Source organism: Notamacropus eugenii, chromosome 3 (genome assembly GCF_028372415.1).
Source record: "Notamacropus eugenii isolate mMacEug1 chromosome 3, mMacEug1.pri_v2, whole genome shotgun sequence".
Taxonomy (NCBI): Eukaryota; Metazoa; Chordata; class Mammalia; order Diprotodontia; family Macropodidae; genus Notamacropus; species Notamacropus eugenii.
This window is the reverse complement of record NC_092874.1, coordinates 284,565,236-284,593,183: the sequence shown is the minus strand read 5'-3', so window position 1 is coordinate 284,593,183 and position 27,948 is coordinate 284,565,236. Positions and strand designations below refer to the sequence as shown.

Sequence of the window (27,948 nt, the reverse complement as noted above, 5' to 3'; positions counted from 1 at the left end):
TCCTCCAGAAATGACAAACCACCCAGTATCTTTGCCAAGATAACCCCAAATGGGATCATGAAAAGTCAGACATGACTAAAAAATGACTGAACAGCAATAATTTGTCAGAGACAGGACTTGAACCAGGGACTTCTTGACTCTCTATCCCACGATTGCCATGAGGTCACATTTTTTAAAAAGGTGTATAACAAACAGCTAGTCTAGATGCCCAGGACCCATTCAATGCTCTCAGACAGCAGGACCCACCAGAAATGTCTAACTTACTTAGGCTACGTTGGATCATTCCAGAAGAACTTACCAACCACCTTGATTTTGATGCTGGCGTGCGCCTCTCCTGCTTCATTCTTGAGATTGATGTTGTAGACGCCGGAGTCCTCCCTTTCAGCAATGTCAATGACCAAAGTGCTACTATCAGGATAGGATTCTGCTCGGATCCGACCCCCACCCTCTGCAATAGCCTAGGAAGACAAGACAGAAATAAAATGGCAGCTCCACTGAAGAGTGGGAGGAATCCCCAGGGTCTACATTGTCTCTATCAGGGCATCTTCACTGGGGGTCTACCTCTTAGATGGATATATATGTATATGTATATGTATATGTATGTATGTATGTGTGTATGTGTATATATATATATATATATTTCTGGTTTCACTGACCTCTAACTGAACTTCAACATTGCTTCCCATAACTTAAAAGTATGATTCTAAGGAGCAGTCTGTAGGCTTTGCCAGACTGACTGCCAGAGGGGCCCCAACTCAAATAAGTCAAGGTCCCTGGTACTGATGGCCAGGAGGAGCTCAAGGACCATCAGCCAGGGATGTGGTCATGCTTTGAAAGGCAGGAGGGGAAAAGTTCAGAAATCCCACCCAAATGTCAAATTCGGTAAAAACTGTTTTCTGTGGCTGGTGGGGAATTAAGAGGTCTTCTGAACTGCAAAGTACCAGAATCTCAACTATCTCAGAATCTCTGAGGGTCCTCAGAGGCATCCAGTGGAATCTGCAGGGGTGGGGCTTTGTTTGTCTCTAATGGGTCTATTCCTCCATGAGGAATAAGTCTTGCTCCTGTGAATTTGAATGAGGAATTCATCCTGGCTCTAATACCTTTAGTTTGAATGAATTTCCCACCAAAAGGCAAATCAACCCAAGAAGGAAGGAAGCAGGGGTAAAGAAAATCCACATGAAATCCAAGTTTCAGGAACTAAGTAGGCACTTGATAAATACTTGTTAACTGATCAGATTGAAATGAAATCACCTCTTTTTAAACTCATAATCTAAATTTTATTCAGCTATTTTTCAAACCAGAATTACTAAAAAAAATTCACTGAGTAGAATCGTTCACTTTTCTCTTCTCTGGGCTACCCAGCTATCGTAGAAATAATTCATCATATATCGACTATACAAATTTGAGGATAGAAACCCTTTCATTATGACTCGTTATGCACTGAAATTAATTTAAATGCAACTAGTTATCATTGGCTATACTGATGACCAATGGCAGACCCTTAATAAAAGGTTAGCTTGTTCGAAATGGGCTATACCTTGTCTGCCCGGCTCCACAAGGCCTTGGGGGGTGGCTCTCCACTGACTGGGATCTCAAGGCGAAGTTTGTTTCCGGCAATGACTGTCACGGTGTTGTCAGCATCCAGACCATCCAAGTGTATCTTAGGAGGATCTGGATATCAGATATAGTTATTAATATCACATCGTCATTTGGACTGAGCACCAACCCTGGAGTCAAAGGAACTGGTTCAAATCCTGGCTCTGATAATTGGGACTTGTGTGACCTTGGACACATTACTTCAATTCCTTGAGCCTCAGTTTCCTCATCTATGAAATGAGGGGGCTAAAACTCAGTGTACCTCCAATTATAGATCTAGGATCTAGTGATGGGTGCACAGGAAGAGGGAGTCACGATATTGATGAGCTCCCTGATCCATTATTATATTTAATTTATGCAAGACACTGTACGGGATATCATTTGAGACACAAAGGTGAATAAGGCAAGGTTCTTATGGAAATAAGACATGGTCTTATGGAAGTATGACATGGTCCTGGAAAGAACTCTGGATTAGGAATGCTAATGTTAGATCTGGGCCTAACACCCAGATCTCCACCTCCTATTTACTTGACCTTGGGAAAACTTCCTAACTTCTTCTCTAAACATCTTTCCTTATCCATAAAATGAGGATGTTAATAGCTATCTTTCATACCTCAGGTAGTCACTGTGAGGATCAAAGGAGGTAATGAATAATGATGGAGAGCAGATTGGTGAATACCAGTGGAGGGAGAAACAGAAGCCCCATTGTTACAAGACTAGAATCCTAACTTCTTTGGATAGGAGGATTTAGGAATGAGATCACGAGCCAGGCTTGAGGGAATGATATTGTTGTGATGGGAGACTTCAGTTCTCCCACCTCTTACTGGTGTGTTCTCTCTGATAAACAAAATCAGATATTACATTTGAGGGCTGCTTTCAAGATACTTTTACTCTTCTTAAGGTAGGGGAAGTGAAGAGGGGAACTGGTACTGTGTAATTGCTTCAGACAGGCAAGGTTGAAGACATAACCACTTAACCTTAGAAGGCTTGGAAGGAAAGCTAGGCATAGCTTAATCAATATCCAAGTTTTGGGTGTGTAGAATCCAAAGGATTCAGCTAAAGTTTAGGTAGGATTGCACGGGTTACAATTCAGGAGAGGTCAGTCCAGGTAGGATGTGAGGTTATCAAGAGTGAAATTCTGAAGATGCGAACAGAATTCCAAGGAGGAAGAAAAGGGAAAGTTGTCTCAAGAGACTGATGTGCATACACAATGAGCCCTTTGACAAACTTAGGGGGAAAAAAGATTAAGTTTAGAAAGTGAAAGGACAGATAAAAATCGAGGATGAACACATAAGCTTGGCACCATCCTGTAAGAGTTATAACAAGAACATTAGAGTTCCGAATGACCTCAGGATGACTATGAATGCTGAGGATAAGAAAGCACTTTGAAAAAAGCTTTATTGGGAAAAAGATGATCAAAGAAGGGTTCATCCTGTTGCTCATGGGCTTATAGATCCAAGGCTGCAAGGGACCTTGGAGGCTGTCTAGGACAACATCCTCCTTTTACAAGAGAGGAATAGAAGGGACCTGGTCCAAGGTCATACAGGTTACAAGCACCAAAGGTGGGTCAGGTGACTCCAGGGCCAGTGTTCTTTTCACTGAACTACAATGACTAAGGACAAGGCAGAGAAGGCAGACTTCTGTTTTCTTTGCCGAGGAGGATGATCCTTGAACTGAAAAGAACATGATAGAAATAAGGAGGCAGATAGTAAGACCACCTAGCTGCCTCTGATGAAAATGAGACAAACTACCTTTCAAGATACTCCCAGACTGGGAGATGGCATTGCTGAGTCGTGGAGAGGAGAGAGTGTGCCAACTCTTCCTCTTGGCCCTGTGTGTCAGATGACATGAAAAAGTAGCCAAGAAACTTGGAAAAGGTGCCAAGACATGCATTGTCTTCGACAAGGAATGTGAGAGGAAGAGATGAAGGATCATAGGATCCTCTGTTGAGTGCTGGAAGGAATCTTGGAGGTCATCAAATCTAATCCCCTCATTTTACAGATGAGGAAACTGAGGCAAAGGGAGCAGAAGTGACTTGTTCAAGGTCACACAGACAATACATAGTAGAAGCAGGATTGGAATGTAGGTTTCTCTGACTCAAAATTACTCCACAACAAAGAAAGATTCCAAAGAGCAGAGTAGAAAGCAAGGGCAGAGAAGTATAACTGCAGGAAGGTTAAATTGAGTTTATTATAGAAGTTGTAGGTGGTTCAGTGGTGTAAGCAGCAGATTCCTCCACATTCTGCAAGATGATCCCACACCAAAGAGTCAGAACAGAGACATGAGAATGTATTCAGAAAATGGCATGTAGTCCAATTAGACTAGTATTTCGGGGTATGTCAAGGGGGTGGAAAGAGATGGGGCCAGAATGGTAGAGTGGGACAAAATACAGACTGACAGGCTAATACATTTGCACTTAACTTGGTAAACAATGGGGAGCCATTGACGGTTTATGAGTTGGAGAGCGATGTACTCATACTTCTTGCTGCAATGTTTAAGCTACTTTGGAGGGAGGAAAAGACCAGAGGCATAGAGAACAATTGAGTGCCTATTATAAAAGTTAAGGCAAAAGATAACAAGAAATTGGATTACAGTGGTAGCCTGGGGAATGAAAGGAAAGAATGTATGCAACAGACAGAAGAATTTGCACAGATAGGGCTCAGTAACAGAATGAGGGGACTGAGGAAGAATGAATGAAGAGAACATTTATTAAGTGCTTATTATTGGTAAAGCCTATTATTGGCAAGCACTGGGAAAACAGATCGGAAAGTAAAGTAATTCCCTTTCTCAAAGAGCTCACATTCTAATGGAAGAGGTTAAGAGTCAAAGATCCGAGGTCCATCCTCATCAATTTCTTTGTGCCTGATTTGGTTTATCTATTTTTTTGTCTCTAAATTTCACATAATACAAATAACTTTTAAATTCTAAAGTAGGAACAAAAATCACCTCTAGAGACAGTGATGGCATACTTTGGGTACTCACCTATAACATGAACTTTGGCGGGCAATGTTACAGAGTAGGCATCAGGTGTAAATACGTATTCACCTTCATCCTCAATGAGAGCATTGGCTATCACTAATTTGTGGACTCTATGAAGACAGAAACATTCATTTATTCAATCAACAGCCATCTATTTGTGTCCTAGAGGAGATACGGGAGCTTGCAGGCATTTCTGTTTGGTTTTCTTTGTCATTATTCTTTCTGGTATATTTTTCTAGCTCTGCTGGGGTGTTAGTGGGTAATCTGGGCTCTTCTAGTTCCCAACACACCACCATCTTTGATGTCAGTTCCCTCTTTAGCAACCATTTATTAGACAACTCTTTTTGGACTAAGCTCTGGGCTAGGTGTTGGGTTGTATATTTATCAAGGGGGAAGATGTAAAGTCAAAAGTCTTTGTTCTCTCAGGATTTGCAAGCTAACAGGGAGTGTTCAACACATACACAACTAAATATAGCATTCGGTAAGAAGTAGTAAGAACGTAACAAAGTAGTCTACGAAGGCAGAGGAAGGAGAATTTTTGACGATGGTTTCTGTGCAAACTTCATGGAAAAGGTGGCATCTGGGCTAGACCTTGAAGGATAGACACGCCAGCATACAGGGATTAGATTCTACGTAGAGCCCAGCATTGTGGAGAGTTGGCATGATCTGATTGACTGGCTCAGCTCAGACAGGCTACAGAAGTTTGGACCTTAATTCTTCTCTTTGGCTGCCCGTTTTCAGTCATAGTTCTGGATTATATGCAATTCATGACTTCAGTGAACTCAGGCAGCCTGCGATGTAGGTCTGAGTTTGTTATTTAGTTATTTCATCTTTGAACATTGCGGCCATGGATTTGTGATAGGATTGGTGCTGCAGATACCTTCTATTGGTACATGTCACAACCCACTCACCCCTCCCACTCCTATCCAGTCTTGTCTATGTCCTTCCAAGGTCCTTCCAGCTACTTCCAATCTACCCAACTCCCTGTTCATTGATTATCCTTCACTCATTATGGAATAATTAGCCAGAGAAAATTAATACAAGTGAGATGAGAGAATATAGCTTGATAATACACCATCCATACTTCATGGATCATGACTTCATTGGGAGTTCTCTCTATCAATACAGATTATAGCCCTTCAACAACTCATTAGATGTTCTCCATTGGTTGCTATGGCTGAAAAGTCAGTCTCTCAGCCAGCCAAGAGACGGATCTCTTTAGATGTAGCTAGTCAAGTCCTTGCACAGGAGATACACATTTCAATGAAAGTTTTTTTGGCTTGGTAGGAAATTCAGAACTTATACCTCCCTGATATAACTTGATTTTCTTTTTCAGGCTTTATTTATTAATTATTTTGTTTATTTTTTAGTTTCTAACATTCACTTCCACAAGATTTTGAGTTCCAAATTTAATCCCTATCTCTCTCTCTCTTCTGCCCACTCCAAGAGATTGTGCATTCTGATTATCCCTTCCCCCAATCTATCTCCCTTCTATCATACCCCTCCCTTCTCTTATTCTTTTCTCCTCTATTTACAACCTCTGAGCATGGTTCATTGCAGTAAACACCATTTTTGGACCTGGGTTCAACTCCCACATTCATTTCTGTGAGGCACAGGAAAAGGTCCTTAATGAAGGCTTATCTTGGATTACTTACTTTCCTTTGTGGACGACTTTCAAGCGTTCACTTTCTTGAACAGGTAGACCATTCTTAGTCCATTTCCCTGGTATGTTTTCAGAGATTTCGCACTTCAAGCAGATTTCATTTCCAAGTTTCACAGTTAAGTCTGTTAAGGGCTGCAGTATCTTCAGGGGTCTCACTAAAGAAGTAGATAAAATGGAGAAATGCAGTACTGAAACTGTGGACTGGTCTTGATGACAGAACCTCACAATGCCTACTATTTTGAGTGGACACATCAGAAAAGGCTGTGGCTAAAACAATTATTATAAAATCCTGATGGCAGTGTTGTGTGTGTCTTATCTGTGTGTAGAGATTTCTTTTCAGTAATTAGAATAATATACATAAAGTGATGTGAGCTAAGAGAGATAGGAGGAAGTCAAAGTTTTTCCTGATGTCTTCCTTTTCTAAGTAATGTAGTGTCAAAGTGTACCATTAATATTTAACTGTGTCTGATCTTGTTGTGATGTGAGCCATAACTTTTCTTTAAGACATTAATTCTATAGAGCACATTAACTCTTAGAATATTCACAGGAGAGACCTCTTGGCTGGAATGTGCCATTTAACAAACTTGTATTAAGCACCTACAATGTGCCAGACACTTGAACTAGGGGTTCAGAAATACAAATGTAAAATTAAAAAAATGAAACTCCTTATCCTCAGGAAAATTGCAGTCTACTGTGGGGAAAATGGAAAATGGAAAGAACGTGGATTAATGACTAGAGAACCGAAGCAGAACGACCTGGGTTTGACAAAGGCTGGTTCTGCAACCGGGAGCAAATCACTTACCCTCTCAGTGCTCTAGGCACTTCTTTAATGCTATAAATTGTTATTATTGTTAGAAATAATAATAGTTCACATTTATTAAGTGCCTCCCACGTACCAGCAACTTTGCTAAACACTTTACAATTATTGTCTTTTTTGATGCTCACAACAGCCCTGAGAGGTAGGTGCTATTATGATTCCCATTTTACAGTTGAGGAAACTGAGGCAAACAGAGATCAAATGACTTGACTAGAGTCACACAGCTAGAAAATATCTAAGTCTGAATTTTGAACTCAGGTCTTCCTGACTGCAGGGGATGGTGCTCTGTGCCCTATGGCTCCTCCTAGCAAAGGTGCTGAGAACCACAGAGAAATTGTTGATTGTATTGGTAGAGGGAATTTCCCCAGCTGATAGGGTGAGGGGGCAGACCTGACATCTAATCTTTGCCTTGATGATAATTGTGTTCAAGTGTCTAATTTTTCTCTCTTCAGGCGAGGAAATACTATGTGTTCTTAAAATGAGACATTCCATTTGTAAATCCTTCCTTGGTCATTGTTTTCTGTTAGTTTCTTCTGTCTTTGCCCTCTGACTTAGTGTTCAGGCTCAGGCTGGATACCCTGGCCTAGTGTGAAACAAAGATTTGGTTAAAATTGAATCGAGTTTGACCTCTGTAGACATAAGAAGAAAATGAACAGAGGAAAAATTCCCAGCGATCACAGATTTCTAGCTGGAGGTCATCTGACTTACCCCTCCTCTTACAACTGAGGAGATTGAACCCCAGGGAGGTGGATGATGTGCCCAGCATCAAGCAGGCTGTTAGCAAGCAAGCTGGGATCCAAACTCAGATCTTCTGGATTTCAGATCCAACATACTTTCTACTGCACCATGCTGCCTTAATTTCTTGTACTCAGTATTGACAAAAGTGAGAAGCAGTCTAATCATGGATATCTAAAATGCAGGGTAGGAAGACTTACGGTCCACGCTAAGTTTGGCAGAGGACTGTCCCCCCGTGGTCATGACGGAGTACTCAGCAGTGTCTGCCTTGGTGGCCCCGTCTATGATCAAGATGTGCTTCTTTCCCTCCACCTTGACCCGATATCTGGACTTTGGGCCAAAGATAATCTCCTCACCATTCTTAAACCTGGTTGAAAAATGAGAACCATGTCTACATCATGAATGGAGAACTAGGAATGTCTGGGGGGCTTAAACTCCTCCTTCCCCATCTGAGACACAACCAGAGTTGCCAGAGCTGTCTTGCCTGACCTGGCCAGACTTTGCCTTCCTCTGGATGCCTCCCCCACCCCCGCTTCTCAGGGTCTCTTCTTAAACTAAGGCAGTCAGAGTTGAGCACAGTACCCCAGAGGCTGACTGAGGAGGGCAGAGGGCAATGAGATGATCACCTTCTTATTCTGTGAATCTGGGCCCCTCATAAGTGGAGTCTTATTTCACAAAAGGCCCTTGAAAAATGCTGTTAAAGATTACATTCACCAAATTTTCAAATAGGACAGTGATGGGACCCTTTTAAATAGAGCTCTCGCTCTAAACTAGAATTCATCTACTTCAAAGGATTCCTATTCTACCGTTTGTGTTACTTAGGCCAAATCATCTTAATTTCAGGATTCAATTCTGCAAATGTCAGCATAAACATGGAAGAAACTACTCCTATCTCTCCCAAGAGCAGTGATAACTTCCATTTACAAAAGTGCTTTTGGCAACCTTTGGCTGCTCTCTACATAGACCAGGCATATTCAGATTGTGATCTGTCCTGGGGGTTAAATTTCCCCAAACTTTCATCACCATTTTAATGAAGAATCTATTTTGACATGTTAGGAAATAAGACCCAGGATGTGAGGTACCATTAAGTCCTCCTTTGGTCCAAGGATGGCACCTTGGCACTATACAGTGGGATACTTTCCCAAGAGATCATGTGGGCCAAAGGCTGTATTTGTGTTCTAATTTTTGTCCATTTGAAAATGTCCAGACCCCTTGGGTGGAAGAACAGCTGTTTACCATTTCACATTGGCGTCATCCTCAGATACCTCACACTCCAGCTCTACTCGTTCCCCACAGTAGGCTTTGGTGTCTTCCAGCTGTTTGGTCACCATTACTGGGGGCTCTAGAGTGACAGACAAATGAACCAAAGTCATCAGAGGCCCTGGTCACACAGACTTTCATCCTCTGATTCCTGACCAACCATACGCCTCTCCTGGAGGGCTCTGAAGAACATGCCACTCCTTCCCCCACTTGTTTATCAGTGGTTCCACCTTTGAGCTGGTACAGACATAGTAGAGATAGGGAGATGAGCTACACTATGATTTAATATAAACTGTGCTCCAACTGATGGAGGGAGGTTCCAGTGCAAATCAGAACCTTCCCTGCAACTTAGTTTTAGAGAGTTACCTAGAACCCTGAGAAATTAGGTTACTTGTCTCGGGTCACAAAGCCTACATGTATCAAAGGCAAGACCTGAATCCAGGTTTTCTTGACTGTAATAGATAAAGAGAAAGAGAAGGGTTTGCTAGCATTCCTAAAGTGGCATCTATGGTCGATATTTCTGATGAAAGAAAGAATTTATAAAATTCAATGGAAACCACTAGTCTAGAACAAGGATTCACATCCTTTCTTATGTCTTGGACCCCCAAGGTGGTCTGGTGAAGCTTAGGGACTCTTCTCAGAATCATTGTTTTTAAATACATAAAAGAAAATACATAGGATTATGAAGGAAACCAAAAGTGAATGACAATAAAGATGTGATTCCCCGCCTCCCCCATGCAATTTCAGAGCCACTCTGAAATCTATTCCTGGACACCAGGTTAAGAACCCAGGCTGGCATAGGTCTCAAGTTTTCCATTCTGAGTGCATTTTGCAGTAAAGAGAATATAGAGTGGACCATGGTATTCATCTTGGAACAGGATTCAAACAGTACCACTCTACAAATGATCTCTCAGCAAATGGAGGTCTTTTAGAAGCTTCGGTGTTGTACTGGGACTGATCCATTATCTCTCCAGTAAAGAAGCTGGGTATGGATGAAGAAAGGAATGAAAAAAGGGAAAGCCTAAACTTAGGTAGATGGGCATAGAGCCAGATTTTTGTGGTATGAATGAATATGGGTCTATGGGATCATGGACCTCCTAGAGTTGGAAGGAACCTCAGAGGTCATGTAGTCTACTCCTTTCCTTTTACAGAGGAGGAAACTGGGACCTGGGGTGGGGTCTGGATTAAGAGACTATGTCACACAGGAAGTAAATGGCAGAACCAAGATTTTAACCCAGGTTCTCTGACTCCAAATTGAGTTATCAACTCATAGTATCCCCATGCTGCCTCAGGGGGATTCCTCATATGGTCCACAGCCTTAAGCAACAGCAGAAAAAAACCTAGTTTTACTGATTTTAAGAACCTAAGGCTGTAGATAGATTTAATTAGTAGGGGTTATCAATCTTTTTCAGATTGCACACACCTACCGATTTACCAGCAGTAGCCTGATATATCAGATCCACCCCAGGGTGGGGAAAGAACACCCAACACAAAGTTTTTGGATATGAGGTTACATTTTACTCTGAAAATCCAAGGACTTATTTTGTCAAGTGGAAATGCAAACCCCTCTCTGTGTCACATTTTACTATCTCCACTCCCTTGAGGGCAGAATTTCCATACTTTTACTACAAAGATTAAATGCTTGTTTTTAAAGCTCTGGGATCCTGGTTGAAGGAGAGTTTTAGTTGCCAAACTGTGTGACTGAGATATTTTAATTTTTAGAATTTCCTGTTGGAATGTCAAGGGGTTGGGGTCTTCTCTACTTAATTATTCTCCAGAGACATTCCCAATCTCTTGACTTTGGGCTGTGGATGGGGAGCAGGGAATAACTATGAAAAGCAGAGAGGATGTTGCTGAAAATGAAGGAATGCAGGAAAGGCATCAGCAAACAGCTGTTCAAACAGGCCAGAAGGTCATCAAACACTTTTTACAAAGCAAAGACCTAGAGGACATCTGAGTGAATTCCTCCAACTGGCACCAGCGGTCTTTCTTGTAGTCTATATAATCTTTAAGATCCTGACTTCTAAAGTTAGTCCCAGTGCATCCAGGATAGTAGGCAAGATAGTAGCTTGAAGGAGGAATTCTCAGGTCATTAACCCAAGAGGAGAAAGAAGCAGCTGCTTTAAAACAGAAAAAAAAAATCATTTAAGTAATTTTACCTCTTACAAAGAGTTCCGTGGAACATTTCTCATCCCCAGCTGTCACATAGTACTCAGAATCATCTGTCATCTGGCAGTTATTGATAAACATGATTCTTTGGCATCCTTTGTGCTCAAAGATGTATCTGTTTTAGAAAGGAACAGGAGGAAAACTCGTGTTAGTAAAATTGACATCTTTTGTTCTGACTCAATTTGACCATTGAAAAACCAAGTTGGTCAGTGTCAACTTAAATTGAACATCTCTGAATGTGGAAATCTGACCTATTCTTTTGGCTTTTCATTTACGGCATGAATTCTGCATTAATGGTCAAGGATAATGAATGTTTTCACCTGGGAACTGACTTTGTTGACAGGAAACACTTGATCCTGCGGGACCATGTCAGCCCTGGAACTCCCACCTCCCTGGTCTGCAGCTGCTGCCTGGGGGCCTCTCCCTCTGTTCCGGGGCCAGCTCCTTCCACAGCCTCCATTTCAGGAAGCACCCAGGCTCACCATCTTTTGTTTGCCTCCTTGCTGGCTTCTCCGGACTTGCTCCTGACTCCCTCATGCCCAGAGTTTCTCGTCCCCTGGCTGCCTTTGACTTCCTTTTCTATGTTTTATTCCTTCATTAGATTATAAACTGCTTCAGGGATTTCTTTCGTATTTTCAGTCCTAGCTCGCCACAGTGCCTGGCACATGGTAGGTACTCAATAAATACTCCTTGACTAACAAGTTTTAGAGGGTTGCCTGAGGTTCAGTTGAGGTGAAAAGACTTGCTCATCCTCACCAGGCTAGAATACTTCACAGGCAGGATCTGAATCTAAAGTCTTCCCAACTCTAAGCCCAGAACTTGGTTTACTCCCTGACATACTGCCTGGGAATCATGAATTTCTCTGATTATTAGGAAACATTTCAGCTTTCCCCCTCTTATATCTCACAAATTATTTTGTTATTTACTTTTGGGGTAGGATCCACACAAGAAATTTCACTGCCATAGAGAATACTCATTGATTTTCTTTGCTGTCACTCTCAGTCTCAGAGAATCACTTGGGGCACTGCGAGGTTGAGTGACTTGCCCAGGGTCACACAGCCTTTGTCAGAGGCAGGGCTCGAACTCAGGTCTTGTAAGACTGACCCACTACACCAAGATGCTTCTATTTACGTAACATGCCCAAGTGCTCAATCTAAGAATCGGACTGTTAGGAGTGGATTCTGATGTTGTGAAGGCTGATCAGTCTTACATAAAGCAGAAGGTCAAAGAGTAAGAACTGTTACACAGTCTGTGTCTCCATGTTTTGTCTACACAACACCAGAATTCCAAATGTGCCCAAGTGCTGGGCTCCAGTTTCCCTTTCGTCATTGTACCTTTTGGCAATGGCTATCACAACAAACAAATGCCTGTCCACCAAAACTTGAAGCAGTGTGAGGTCAAATTAGTATTTTATTCACAAGTAGTAACACACAGGGTCCAGGGTTTAGACTATGGCTCTGTCACTGATTGCTTGGGTGGTCTCAGGCAAGGGAATTCAAACCTCTTCACCTCAGTTTTCTCATCTGCAAAATGGCCTCAGAGGTCCTCCCCCCTGCCCCACCCACAGTTCTAAATCCAGGATCTCATCAGTATCCATTCATTCAACACTTACTTTGTACTGGGCCTTATTTCTTGTCCATTTTTGAACCATTTCACTTCTAACTTCGGGTCTGCCAGTTCCACCACAAATCTGACTTTACCACCTTTGTCTACCTGGTAGGCAGGATCTAGAATTTTGGAAAAAGCTGGAAGGGAAAGGAAGAAGGAGGATTATTAGAAACAGGAAAACAAAAGGATGAGGACCAAGAATTTAAATAAGAAAAATAGAAAGATTCACTAACAATGAGAGTGCCTGTAAATAGTTCACCAAAGGACAATTCATTTTTGTATTCTCCATACTCAATTGTCAAGCCTCAAAACAAGCTTTTAGGTTCCGTGTCTATTTTGTGTATGCAGTGTAGACACACTTTAAGAAACTGAGACTTGAAAAAGAAACTATATGTATATATATTTTTAAAAACGGGTAAAATAAAGAAAGAAATTGTCTTTTCAGTGACTCTGAGACATTGCCCTGAAAATTTGCTGGTGTCTTCCAGAGTGAGAGCACCAGAAATGTAAACATTTAAAAGGATCTAAAATGAGAGGAAACATTTATTCTTTCAATGTAATCCCTTCTAATATGATTAGCATGATTTTGCACTTTCTGCATAACAAAGGTCATTTTCCAGAGTCTCACATGGAAATGAATTCTATCAACATGGTATACAGAGCGCAAGACTTGGAGCTAGAAAAGTCTGGGTTGAAATCCTGTCTCTAACACTTAATAGCTGTGTGATCGTGGGCAAATTACTTTCTGAACTTCACTTGTAAATCAGATCATGGATCTCAGGTTGGAAGGGAGCTCAGAGATCATCTAATCCAACCCTCTCATTTTCCAAATGAGAAAACTGGGGCCCTAAGAGCTCAAATGATTTCCCCAAGGTCACACAGATAGTAAGCAGAAGAGGTAAGATTAGAACCTGGGGCCTCTGACTCCCAAGCCAGGGCTCTTTCCATAGAAACATGCTGGCATAGCATGTATAAATGCTATTGGTATAACCTTCTTCTTAAAGCATAATTGGAATGTTTTGTGACTCCAAATTCTCAAAGTAAGCTCTGTTATCCACAGGGTGAGAATTATAGCTGTACACCCTTGGAAAAGCATACAAAAACACTGTAGGAATTAATGATCAGTTTTGGTGTTAATTTCTACATCTCCCTTAATTTCCATCTCCCTCTCCATCAGCTCCACATCCCATTTGCCTCTGGCTACTTGGCTTAACCTTTTAATTTTAGCTATAAAAAAAATCCAAGCAACATTGCGGGTATTTAAAAAAGAATTGCACTTTCTCCATACCTGCGCTTTTCTTCTCAACCCTCTTCATGCGCTTCAGTCGCTTGAGCATGCCTCTCAGATCGGTGATGCCGTACTGAAAGGCAATCTTCTCGTATTCACTGGGTTTGGCATTCTTCAGAAGCTCCCACACATCTATTTGTGGCTCTTCTTCCTGCTGTTTGATTTCCCTACCAAAGGCAAAGGGCATTAGCCATCCGGGGCAGAGCTACCCTGTCCTTTGAAGAAGGGATAGACCAAGATGAACATGACAGAGAAGATACCAAAATTCCCACCAAAGGTCTGAGAAATAGACAGTTGGTCTCATTGTCTTTGAATTAAATTTTAGGGGAACTTTCAGGTCCATAGAAACACAGTCACTTACTGAAAATAGTGTTTTAGTTTTTCTGGTCATAAAGTTTCCTATTTGAAATAGCAAGAGATGATTTTTGTTTCATAAATACTCTGCCCTTGTTTTTTTCCCCCTTCTCTCTTCTCATTTTTGAAAGCTATTTTGATAATATCTCGTTAGAACTTGAATTTGGTGATGCTCCAGAAGAGCTTAAATGCTCATATTTGGATAATGGATTCATTAAAAAATGAACTTAATATTAGAAGATTTTGATGTTAATAGACAATAAAAAGAAATAAGTACTATGCATGAAAAACAGTGTGGTATAATGGATAGAGAACTAGCCTCAGAGTCAGGAAGTCCAGGGTTCAAGGCCCTTATCTGATACAAGCTGACTATGTGACTCTGGGCAAATCACTTAATCTCTTAGTGTCATAGGGAAGCCTCAAAGGCTCTACAATGAAATCTAAGGGTAAGTCTCTACTATACGCATGTGTATGTGCACACATATAGTATTTACAAATGTTGATTTATAAAAGTATTGGTTTTAAAACCACTTATTTGATAAAAGCCAGTTTAAAAAATTAAATGTTATTGTTTTGAGAAATTATGGACAGCCCACCTGTTTCTCTGATCCAGAAGATGGTTTCCAAAATATTGAGTAGAACCCTGTGGTGAACTACTGGAAGTGAGCTGAGAAGAATAATACTGGTCGGGTGGATTTGGAGAGAGGACTCGCTTGTTGACATTGAAATGCCACTAAACTTTTATCTTTGCCAAGCTGGGTTTCTACAAATCAACCATTTCAAATTGTTTCTCTAATGGCTACACTAAAATTTTTGGCATGTTTGATTTTTATTATAGATACAAACATGCTCTGGAAAATGCATTTCCCTAAAAGAGGTGAGCATTTTGGCAAGGAACACAGGAAAAGGATAAAGTTTAAAGTTTCTGTTTCTAGCATGGCTTGGGAACCTATTGTTTTCTTGGAGTTCCATGGCCAACTGTGAAAGTGGCTGTTTGCTGTGGACACATCAGTGATGAAAGACTGGAAGGTTCCAACAAACCTTTGGTTACTGATCAAAGAAGCCTTTCAGCTATGGGATGGACATGTCTACAACCTCCCCCTTTGTAGAGACCAAAAACATTGAATCTTGGCTCAAGATGAAACGCATCTTTGAGCACACAGCTGAATGTTTCTGATGTGACTTTGTATGCTGCTCAGTCTTCAGCTAGTTTGACTTTAAGATTTTACAAGTACTTACTGTGAATCATGTTGGTTTGGATGCGATTCTTCCTATGTGAAATTTAATGAAAGCAGTATGGAAACCAATGTAAAAGCTGACAGATGTTCTTACCTGACTAGTCATGTCAAGTACATTTCTTTCAGGGTTTCTCATAGATGTATCGTATGATCCTTGCATTGGGGGCTATTACAATGTAGTAGGGGTTGGGAAAGGGGGACTTCTGTTTACATGGGACTGGGTTACCTATTCCTCTGACTTTTTTCTGGTAGGCTTGATCATCCACTTAGAGCTTTAGCCACCTCACTAGGTAGAGAATGTTGCTATAAATCTCTGGCAGAACAGAATGTCTCAGATGAATTATTAGTATGAATTAGGCAATTTCCCAATAGAACAGCTCTGCCTCTGGAAGTCTAGAAATGACTTAGGCAGGTGATGTGAGAATATGCCCTGAAAATCCTAAAGCCAGAGCCCTTATATTCAGTTTATTGAAGCAATGGTTACAACCCCTCGGTAAACTGAGGGAAACTGGAAAGTTTTATGAGAAAATTGTTCTGAGATTGGGACATTGGTAATCATTCAAAAGATTCCCCACATCTATAGCCTGTAAGCAGGCTTTGTCACAAACACATACTCTGAATTTTTCAGCAGGAAGATTTGGAGAATTGCAACCAAAAATGTGCATGCATAGACATATAGATATAGATATGTTATTTTTTTCCGCCTGAACCAAGTCAAAATGTCACAGGCCTGTGGACACTGTAGCAATTGGTGCCACTAAAATATTACTTCACTTTGAGGACTGCCTACTGCTATGATAAGTCATGCTAAGGGCCACACATAGGTCCTGGCCTGCCATAAAATCAGCCTGCCATCAATGTCGCTTGGAGCCTTTGTGTATATTTGGACTTGTTTTTAAAACTATGTATCTCTATATGTATACATTTAAGGCACCATTCTGCTATGTGTGAAAAGAATCTAGGGTATCACTGTCAAACTTAATAATGCTGAACTCAAGGGGGTGCTCTAGGGAGATAGCTTGCCCTTTGGGGGCCCCTGTTTTCTCATCTATAAAGTAGAGAGTTTGGTTGAGATCAGAAGTTCCTATGCTGGCGTCCATGAATTAAAAAAGACATGACAACTATTTCAAAATGATTAGTTTTGTGCTTTTAAAAACTTTATTCTGAGAAGGGGTCAATAGGCTTCATGAGACTGGGTCTGGGTTTGTGGCACAGAAAAAGTTAAGAATCCTTGGATTAGATGATCTCTGAGGGCCCTTCAAGTTTTTATATTCTGTGACTCTTTGGTTTTCCTGATGGTGTCTTACAAGCTGATGAAGGAAGGATTGGCATCCTTGGTGTGGTTTCTTAAAGCCAACTTCACCAATTTTCCACCCACTCCCAGACCCCAAGACCTGTTGGTAAATGCTGTATATATCAAGAACTGCTTTCTTCCTTTCTCCTGACATTCTGCTGGAGGAGCACAAGGGGTCAGCAACAGGAGTCACCACTAAGCTGTTGCTGAATTGAATATGAGTATAGTAACATTATGGACTTTCTGATTATTGCACTCAGAGCTCTAGAGTGAGCTGCACAAAATAGGTGGAGGTGTAAGTCAGAGAGTCAGCTGAGGGGGAGTCCCCTCAGCTGGGCTATGACCCCAGGAAAGGAGGCAGCCTTCTAGCTTCCTATTCGAAATTACTTTTTCTTGCTAACTAGGGATTATTTCTGAGCTGCCAAAGGACTACAGTCGCTATTAGCTCCTTCTATATTATGGGACCCTGGAACAAAGTCCATATGTACCTGCAGTATATATATTATACCTACAGTACTTACAACTACTCTAACTACATTTTCTCAGCTTGTCTGCTACACATATCTGCTTACCAGAGTCACAGAATGTTGGACCAGAAAGGACCCCAGAAGTCTATTCCTACGTCTACTGGAAAAAGGGTCTGTCTAGAATAGACCCAAGTAACCTTTGCTTAAGACCTCCAGTGAGGGGAACTCACTACTTACCAAGGCAGCCTGCTCCACTTCAGGATATTTCTAATTGTTAGCAAGACTTTCTTTACATCACCTTTAAATTTACCCCTTTGGAATTTCCGCCCATCTGTTCTAGCTCTACTCTGTTGTTTTAAGCAATAGTAGAGAAAAAAAAATAATAGATCTTATCCAGATTCCTCAAATTTCATCTTTTAGGTTGAACTTATATAAACAACCCCATCTCCATAAAATATAAATTACTTGGCAGTTCCATTAACTAATTTTTTTTTTTTGTATAAAGTACTAAAGCACCTATAATAAACCCTATCTCTTTGGAGCAGACTTTTAATGGAGGACCTGCATCATCTAATTACAGTAAAAATTGATCCTGTTAAATATTACTGGAAGAGCCCAAAGTCTAGAGATCTTTTGATTTCCAAGAATTTTTGGTTGTAATGACGCTTTGTAATGTAATGATGTTAATATTAATGATATCTTACTTTATACATTAATAGAGAAGTAGAGATGGCAACCATATCTTACGATGAAAATGCATGCAATTCACAAAGCCATAGAAAAACTTACAGTCAATAGTAACTGAAACATATTATTACATTAGTAAAGCATGTTAAAAGAATATAGTCTTACATGACAATATCAGTCTAGTTGATGAAGTAAAAAAAAAATCATAGGGATGTGAAGAGAATGAAAAAAGGAGACAGGCTATCTACTTTGTCTAATATTTCTCTTTTCTTATCTTTTATGGTCTTGTAGTTTGATAATGCTTTCCTTTGTCCTTACAAATACCTGGTATGACCAGGTTTGCTTTTTAAAAAATTTTTATTGTTCATAAACCAAATTATGTTCTTGATTTAGTACTTTGTCATAGGCTATCTTGTATTGGTTTTTAATATTTTTCATGTGCTTTTGTCTTGACATCTTGGATGAAATCATACATTTCCTAAGGGCGGGGACCATTAGTACTCCTCATATTACCTAGCATAGTATTCTACAAATATTAAATAAATGCAGAAACTATAAGTAGCAATCTTGGTGCTGGAACAGCAACATATCTGGGAGAAGCACCACAAAAGTATCCTCAAACCAACTTTGTAATTCAGAATGTGAAAGCAATGGAAGCAATTAGGATAAATTCATTTGAGTACGAAGGAGGGTTTAGTAACTAGGGTAACTAGTGTGTCATCTAAATTATGTCATCCTGGGACAAAGTTCTGTTGGTCCAGGCCAAGTTATGGCTCTGAGTGTATAAGTGGTCAATATTATGCCAATTGGTTAATTATTGAAAAAAGATTCTGTGAAATCCCTATACAAAAATCTTTAGGGGGCAGGTTCAGAGTAGCATCTACAATAAGAGTCAAGAGAGAAAACACAAGCTTAGTTCATTTCAAGTAAAATTGCATTGGAGAATTTTAGTACTTTTTAAAAAATAGAACAAAAAGTACAAAGTTTGACCTTAGGGCAAAATGAAAGTCACAATCAACTTATTGAATTGTTAATTTAGAAGGATCAAGCTAGTCCAGTTTGGGGAGGTCTCCTCCCAGGTCACTTTTAAATTTGTTTTGTAAAATATAAATATAACAAAAAAATAGCTACCAAGAACTCAAATTTGCCTCCCAGACTGGTTGTGTATGAGTCTCTTCCCTGAGCCTTCATTTCCATCTGTGTAAAATGAAGGCATTGGACTATATGGCCTCTGAGGTCCCTGCCAGCCTTATATCTATAATCCTATTAAACTGCAGAGGTTTCAACAGAATGGCCAATGTTGTACAAGTAGTTAAGAAACATGCTGACTCTTTTTTTTTCCCACCTGGCATGACCCAAAGAAAGACGTGAAAATCTCCTAGAACCTTTTATGCCCAGTGTTTGGTATTTTAGGAGCTATACCTTCTGTCAAATCTGATCAAAAGGTATTACCGTGACCAATCATATCTGATCTTGTGACAAAGGCAGGGTCCTGAAAAGAGCACCAGATTAGGGGGTCTGGAAATCTATGATTCTTCCCTCTCTAGTCGTGTGATGTTTTGTAAGTTTCTCTCTGAACCTTGGCTGTCTCAGCTGCGTAAGGATGGAAACTCCATTTCATCTGTCTGCTTCTTAGGGCTGAGGGGAGGATCAAAGCAGATTGCTTCTGTAAAGCATCTCGAAAATGATTAAATGCAAGAGAAAAGAGATCCTAGTAAAATCTTAAAAATCCAAATGAATTGAGCTTTTTATCAAATGCAAGGTACTGAGTTAACGCCCTTTGTTTTAATAATTAACCAGAGGTGATAGATTTTCTACAACTGAATTTCTAGTCTAGTGACTCATCTAATAATAATAAATCTTAAGGTTTGCATGCTGTACAGAAGAGATCTGTCTACACCAATCCCAATTTTCACATCTTCCCATCCCCAGACAGTAAAAATGTGAAGTTTCACAAACAAGTTTTTCAAAAGATTTTTGAACATTTAAAGCATTTACTAAAATCTTTCAAATGAATAGGCAATTCTTTCCTTTCTCTATTTTCTTAGTTGATGCTGTTATGCTCTCCAGGCAAAACATGTTAGGAAGAAAGACAATTCATTTTAAACTTGACTTTTCTGTGCACAAAGCTAAAGGTTTCCAGCACACAGCTCCTCCCTTCACCATTGGTGCTCACCTACGTTTCAGGAGACCACTAAAGTCAAGTTCCCCTGCATCCTCTTGTCCTTCACTGTTGTTAATAAAAGAAAAGCAAACCAGTGTTTACTCATTGAGACAAAGACCACCGTCCATTGCAAACACTCGAGAGAAAACGTATATGCAATTTTTTTTTTTGACACACCAGGAACAGGACTAAAACCAACACAAACTTGTATTTTTTTTCACACAAGGGACAGTTTCCATTTATAGCAGGTACACTTGTGGAAAAGTCAACACAAGGACTTGTGTTATGCTCCAGTTTCAGAAGAGTTTCTGTGATTTGCATCATGGGAAGGAAAATTCACATTGATGAGATCACAGACCCAGCAAAGTACCCATATTCCGTAGATTGCATATATATCAAGTTGCGTAGATTTGTGTTATAACTGAGCAACACAAATGCATTCAAGCCAACCAACAGAAAGTACTTTGTTTGTGCAACTTTGAGGTCTAGACAAAGGACTTTAATGATCTCTGTCATGCAGGGAGACAGAGATTGGCTTTTTTCTAAAGAATACCAGTGTTAAAAACACAGAAGAAAGCCTCATAGCCCAAGTTACCCTGGTGGTGTCAATGAGTAAATGACTCAGATGACATGTTCATAAGAAAAAAAAAATTCAACATTATGTATGTTTCCAAGGTGGAGATAGAGGGTAGCTTATTTAAAGATGCATTCCTTTTGGTTTTATTCGGAAATTAATTCATTTTGTGGTTACAGCAGTAATATTTACTTGAGTTTTTTTTCTTTCTTTTAAAGCCTGTAAAGAAACAGTTTCTTTGGGCTTCACTGAATTGGCAATGAAGCTTCTACGATTTATTTGATAAATTATCTCCTATAGAAGAATGCATCTTGGATTTGGCATGCAGTCACCTTTTTAGCTGGAGGTTTAACTGAGACTGAGCAGAAGCTAAAGAATTGACATCAAAATGGTACCATTTACTTACATGTTTAAAATTTAAAATGGAGGTTTTGTTTCCTGCTGTTTACAAATGTTATTTATAGTTTTCTAAGAAAGCGTCTGTGGGGTTAAAAAAAACAATGTGCATACAATACACAATTTATAACGTTTCCAGGAAAAAAAAATGTTTCCAAAAAATTTATTTTAAATTAATAGCAAACATTTGGAGCAAGGAGAGGCCCTTCTGAGGTATGCACATTTCTATATTTCCAAGAACATAAATTTGTCTATTAGGTCTTTTCTCTTCCTTGTGGAATAAACCTGTTCAAAATACAAGCTATTTTTTGAGACAAATAATTGTAATGCCCCGCTTAAAAACTGTGTTTAGAGACAGGGAGGGTACCAGGACTTGAAGTACTGCAGTGTCATTTTTCCAAAAAGGAAAAAGAAAGTTGTCTACAGGGTTATTAGGAAATAGTAAATATTATTTCATTTGTTGGTTCATTAATTAAAGAAACATTTACATTTTCATTGACTAAGGTAGTACAAGGGCAAGTATGTTTAAAAATAAATTAAAAATGTCTAATCATAGTGTTTTCATTGCTTTGAAACAAAGATTCTAATTCAAGATAATTTTTTTTTTTAGATTTAATGAATAAAATGACAGATGCCACATTGGGCAAAATATTTAGCCTGATTAAAGAGTTAGTACCATATCAAATTAACTTTCATCAGTCAAGGAATGGCAGTAAGGGGCAGGGCTATTTGTAGTGTGAGCTTCTTCTGCAAACTATTTAAGCTCCTTTCTAATCCATCTATTCTGACCAGATTATTATTCATCCCTTCTACATTTGCCAAAATCATATTAGGTGTTTATGTTTTGTCAGACTCTTTTTTCACCCTGCTATTCAGTACTTTAATTTGGACAATGCATATTTAAATGATGCCTATTTCCATGGCAGGATAAGTACTGGGGCAGGGGCTTTCTGATGTATAAGTTAAGAGTTTGTCAAATGCATTGAAAGCTCTGTGGTCTTTAGATGAAAAGCAACATGGATGGCAAGTCTTTGGCACTACCTGTCTTATGCCATGTAAAGGAAATAATATATGGACTTAAAAAAAGAATAAAGAAACACATTTCTAAACCTTATGAGCCAAATCTTGGCCCATACTTTATGTATGACTCCAATACATTTTTTTTTTTATACTGGTTTCTTAGATTTGCTTACGTAACTAAGCTATTTTTTGAAAAAAAAAGTCCTAAAACGCATGTCTAAAAGACAGTCATTTTCCAAGTGGCCCAAGATTATTTGACTCCAACTTGGCAGGGGTTTAGCCTTCCCAAAGCAGCCATGCTTCCCATGATGTCAACTAACTAGACAAGACTAGAGAGAGTCTCTAGGAGCACAGCAGGCCATTAACACTCATATCACTGCTTCTAGTAAAGTACAAAAATGATCACTTAGCTGACAGCCCACTAGGTAGGTACCCAACCGCTCTCTGTCCTGCTCTGACCCTGTATGTCTCTCAGAAGCTGCTTATCTGCATGATTACTTCAACATGAATAGTAGGGGACATTTTGGCTTAAATAATAAGGATCTTCTCTAATATTGGATCAGGAGTAAATTTATCACAAAGATGTCCCAGAGGAGCTTGACATTGTTACAACTATAAACAATGTACTTAAATAATGTTCTACAAACAGTGTACTTCATATCAAGGGATGTTGAGGAATATTAAAGGCAATTTCACAGCTCCCAAGTTTAGGGAGATAGAAAAAAGAAAATTTCTTAAAGTCCTTCAATCTAGGAATCTCCCAGTTACTGAGAGATAGTGAAGTAGCAGAAAAAGAGCTCACCCTGGAGTGAAGAGAACCTAGACTTAAATCCTACTTCAGATACTTACAAGCTATATAACCCTGGACAAGTCACTTCACCTCTCTGCCTCAGTTTTCTCAACTGAAAAATGGGCATAATAGCACCTACCTCATGGTAGGGGGGAGGGGTGGTGGTTGTTGTGAGGGTTAAATGGGACAATATATGTAAAGCATTTTGCAAACCTTAAAGAATTATGTAAATGCTAGCCCTGCTTGAGCAGGTCTTGGGCAAACTGAGTCTCTGCTTTGTCACTAAGCTAAGGTAAGAAGACTGCCAAAAAAAAAAAAAAAAGGAAAGATATTTTAATTCTCTACATGATGACCAGAGGCACTGTAGAAAGGAACAACCTTTCAGTAGTTAAAATTTTTAAATGCGTGCATGTGTGCGTGCATGTGCGTGTGTATGTGTGTGTGTGCGCGCTCACTGTATACACATAACATGAGAAAAGCAAATCTGTTTCAGGAAGAAAAACAGAGTCTTTTTAAGATCAATGTGACCTTTGAGAAAATGTGGGTTTGACTGGAGCAAATTGCTAAGAGCTAAGACTGATGGTACATTGAATTTGACATGGTCCTCCAGTAGACCCCAAGGCCAATCCCATCGCTAGCCCTTTAGTTAATCTAGCCTTGAACACATAGGAGGTATATGAATGCCAGTGACTGGAGTCCTCTCAATGGGATGTGGAGTGAGGAGGGGAGGGAAACACAGGCCCTTATCCTATCCATTATTATTACATGAATCCTATGCATTCCTGAGATGCTCATTTGAAGTTACCTTCTTTTGAAAGCAGATCTGATATCAATGTTCGGAGTGGTTCCAGTAGATTCTTTAAAAGAAAATAAAATAGTAAAGTTAATGGTCAAGATGAGAAGGACCTCGGGTGAGATTGGGCAGGGTTTTTGCAGATCTAGATTATAGGTGATGCAGCTTGGTGCAGTGGAGTCAAATTCTTCCTCTACTACTTATCACCTATGTAAGCCCACAGCCATCACTGAATGTCTCTGACCCTCAGTTTCCTCACCTCATTTCAGTTCTTTCTTGTTCTGAATCTATGATCCTGTGGTTCTGTTGTCTCTTAGATGATCTTAGTGATTGTCTAGTGCAACCTCCCAACAGTGTGAAAATCCCTTCTGTATCCCTCCTGACAGAGAGGCCAAGCTCACTCTTGGTGAGGCAGCCTTTTCCATGGTTGGAGAGCATTGACTGATGAGAAGGTCTTTATTATGTTGAACCTGAATCTTCCCCCTTGAATGTGGAAATGAAATGAGCTTACTCCTGCCTCCAACACTTACTAGCTATGTGACCTTGGTTAAGAAAAACCAGTTCATCTCTCTGACTGCCCCTTTCCTTATCTATAAAATAGATGGGCTAGATTGGTAACATGGTATGAAAAAGTACAGGAAAATAGCTTGAATCCTAAGGCATACTTCAAGGTAAGTGATTATCTAAGCTTTGTTAGTCTTAGAATGGTCTTTTGGATACAAAATGAAGGGCAACCCAACGTATGGAAGTTGAGCTTCCAGACAGGATTGTACAGAGTATCACTGGACTTGGGGTCAGAGGACATGAATCCAGACCTGGGTTCTTCACTTAGGAGCTGTAGGACAATAGGCAAGTCTCTCTGGGCTGCAACACGGAAAGGCCTAGACTGGATGACCTTTAAAGACCTGAAGACCACCAGCTCCAAAACTCTATGGGTGGCTTATCTTCTCTCAGGTGAAATACAACCAGTTTCTTTAAATATCCCTCTTATAATTATACTTCACTTTTGTTAAGGCTTACAAAGCACTTTCCTCAACAATCTTGTGAGGGGAGTACTTACTCCAAGTATTATTGGGATTCTCACCTGCTCCAAGAGGCCTAATCCCATCCCCCCTTTCAGATTCCTTTCCTTTACTCTTAGAAGTACATGGTTGTTTGCATGCTGTCTCCCACTCCCCTAAGAATATGAGCTTCTTAAGGGAAGGACAAAGTTTTTGTCTTCCTTTGTATCCCTAGTCCTTAGCATACTACCTAGCACGCAGAAATCACTTAATACACTCTTGCTTGTGACTTGACCTCCCATCTTGTAGACTGGGAAACCAAGGCTCTGGAACATAAGGTGATTTTGGAATTGTAACCCAGATCTCCTGATTGCAACTTCAGAATTCTTCCCTCTGTCCCCATTGTCCTTATTCTTCATGAGACATAGAGAAGAACCTTCGCTGTTCTAGTCATGCTTTTCTAGACACTCTCTAGTTTGTCAATTGGCCTCAAGCTGTGTGTGATCCTCCCACTATGTTCTGCGAAGTGGAGGGTGCCATGGGATTATTACCTCCTGTGGTCTGGGCTTTAAACCCCTTCTAGTGTAACTCAAGCTTTGCCGTAGTTCTTTTGGTGAGGTGGAAAAGATCTATTACACATCACATTATTGGTTGATAATGAAGTTCCGTAGCTAATGAGGATCTTTTCACACAAATTACTACTGGGTGAGGTTTCACACATTCTTTCCTATCTGTACAAATTTTTAAAAATGACCTTTACATTCTTAACCCCTGTCATTTCTTCTACTAAAGGTCTACTCTGGGGCCTCATCATGGGAGGGGAGGTAATCTTGATTCTCAGAGGCTAACCCAGATGATTAAAAAGCTCAGAGAGTTCCTATTAAGCTGGGAAGGCTTCTTTTTTGAACCTAGGTGTGGACTTTGAGTCTGTCATCCAAGGACTAGACCAGCAAAATTTGGCAAGGGTCATCACCAGAAGATGATTTTCTTAAAAGCTGTAGTATCTTATGAATACCATCTCCTAAGACACAGTTAGGCTGCAATCTACTTTAGCAGAAAAGTGTTTCCTCTAATAAGATTATGCATCTGTGTAATATTCAAGTATATCTTCCCCTACTAATTTCATTTCAAAATCTAAACAAAACCTATGAGCAATTCTAGCCTGAGGCAAATAAGTCTACTTTCCCAGAGGTATGAAGGATACCTTGGATATCCTTCCAGTCTTGAGCAATATCCCACACCCAAAAAATATTGAAGGAGAGGAATCAGACCCAGTATAATCAGTCTTTTTGGCAATAGTACCCACAGCATTGCTAAGTTTGATGCCCTCTGGTTGGCTCCTTAGAGGAATGAGATGAGTAATTTCTTGAAGCAAAATTGGATCTAGCATTTTTATATCTTGGGCAAGTAACAAAAAATGGTCATCAAGCCAACCTTTAAAGACAAATTCAGTTGTCAGTGGTAAGATAGAGACCTTGGAAGAAGGGTGCCCATAGGCAAAGATTCCAGGAAACAAAGGGCATAGGGAAGTTAGGAAGGACTCATCTAAGATATAGCACCTAGGAGGATGAAGCTACTGGTTAATTTCCTATTTTAACTAATTACTTTAGGCAGCTAGGTGCTCAGCTTAGTTTCTTTTTCACCAATGAACTGCAAGGGCTGCCAACTTCCTCTGAATTTTAACACCTAGCAGAAATGCCCTAGTAGCCCCATCCTAGTTATAGTGCTATCTTTAAGCCACAGAAATTGATGGTTATCAATTCATTTTCAGATTAACCCATAATAGTAGGTGGCCTTGTTTAATCTATTTCAGTCAGAGGCATAAATTAATATTTTATAAAGGAATTCCTTTCCTACCAGCTAATGTTTGGTATCCCTTACAAAGAACTAGGAAGATGTCAATATCAGGAAGACCTTACCAAGTACTTCCAGGTCAAAGGAACAGGTGTCGAACTTGTCTTTGTAGGACACTTCACACCTGTAGTTTCCAGCATAGTTCTCCTTGGCTTGGATGATCTGCATCTCAAATGTGTACATCTGAAATGAGATGGTTGGCATAATTCACACTTACGAGTACAAAGTTAAAAATCGCAATAGTCACGTTTTGGAAGTTGACTATTTGACTACTAAATACACGTGCATGGCCATTCTCATGATTAGTCATTAACAGGGTCGAAAGAGTGGCTGGCTCTGGAGCCACATGAAGGGAGTTCAAATTCTACATGCAGGCTACCTGTATGACTTTGGCAAATCAAACAACTTTCCTGGGGCTCAGTTTCCTCACCTGGAGAATTATAGGTTTAGACTCAATTGCTTCTGAAGCCCCTTCCAGGTAGAAAGCTATGATCCTATCATTCCATACCTGTGTCATTTTAGGGAGATGATTTAAGCCCCTGGGCCTCAGTTTCCATATCTATAAGTTTATGGGAGAGGTAAAATAAGGATGTTGGCCTCATTTTCCCTTCCATCTATGATCCAATTTTTAGAAAGTGTCTTGGCTATCAGAAGGACAAGGGGACCTACAAAAATGAAATGTATTGTATGGGACAGCAATGGAGTCAAATCCTTCATTAAGCACAATCGTCCTAGCTTTGTTGTCAGCAGGAAGATGCCCAGGACAAGCACTGGGTTATCCTTCTCTTTTAAAAGGCACTAAGACCAATAACCAAGAAATCCAGTATCAAGATCAGATTCAGTTGAGAAAGAGGGAAACCCACAGGTTACTGCTGGGGAGGCTGATGGGCTGCCATCACTGCTGGTCCTGGTGCTGATACTGGGCATGACCCCTCCCCACCATGTTGCACCCTAGGCAAAGACCCAGTCACCTGGGCTACTTATAGCTCTGGGGAAAGTTATCTCAGCAGTCAAAGACAATGAGCAAATACACTTGAAGGTCGTGACTATACCCGAGTTTGCCTTTCAAAGGTTTCTTTCAGCTGAAGATGTTTCCCGGCTTTGCTGGCCAAGTCCATCCATTTTCCTTTGAACCATTTGACAGTGGGTTTTCGAAGAAGATCTTTGGCCTCAACTTTGGCTATGAAGGTAATATTTTCAC

At 40.1% G+C, this 27,948-nt stretch overlaps 1 protein-coding gene and 1 long non-coding RNA gene across 20 annotated transcripts in view; one reads left to right on the top strand and one right to left on the bottom strand.

Moving 5' to 3' along the window:
* MYBPC1 (myosin binding protein C1) overlaps positions 1-27,948 on the bottom strand; it is a 106,928-nt gene that overhangs the window by 31,697 nt on the left and 47,283 nt on the right. For 8 of the 11 annotated variants that reach the window (XM_072655715.1, XM_072655720.1, XM_072655716.1 and 5 more), the window contains 13 exons: positions 27,800-27,948; positions 26,813-26,930; positions 23,905-23,956; positions 20,332-20,385; positions 14,116-14,282; positions 12,832-12,964; positions 11,210-11,334; positions 9,027-9,132; positions 7,991-8,157; positions 6,231-6,393; positions 4,579-4,685; positions 1,538-1,671; positions 299-458 (listed from right to left, as the gene is read on the bottom strand). In XM_072655715.1, coding sequence (XP_072511816.1) covers positions 299-458; positions 1,538-1,671; positions 4,579-4,685; positions 6,231-6,393; positions 7,991-8,157; positions 9,027-9,132; positions 11,210-11,334; positions 12,832-12,964; positions 14,116-14,282; positions 20,332-20,385; positions 23,905-23,956; positions 26,813-26,930; positions 27,800-27,948 — 1,635 coding nt within the window. The remainder of the gene's footprint in view (positions 1-298; positions 459-1,537; positions 1,672-4,578; positions 4,686-6,230; positions 6,394-7,990; positions 8,158-9,026; positions 9,133-11,209; positions 11,335-12,831; positions 12,965-14,115; positions 14,283-20,331; positions 20,386-23,904; positions 23,957-26,812; positions 26,931-27,799) is intronic. The other 3 variants (XM_072655718.1, XM_072655724.1, XM_072655725.1) reach the window with 1 other exon arrangement.
* The window catches only part of LOC140534564 (uncharacterized), a 104,700-nt gene that overhangs the window by 44,244 nt on the left and 32,508 nt on the right, over positions 1-27,948 (top strand). For all 9 annotated transcript variants that reach the window (XR_011977367.1, XR_011977373.1, XR_011977371.1 and 6 more), the window contains exon 2: positions 1-27,935. This exon is cut by the window's left edge and continues 22,433 nt beyond it. This is a non-coding gene — a long non-coding RNA (uncharacterized lncRNA). The remainder of the gene's footprint in view (positions 27,936-27,948) is intronic.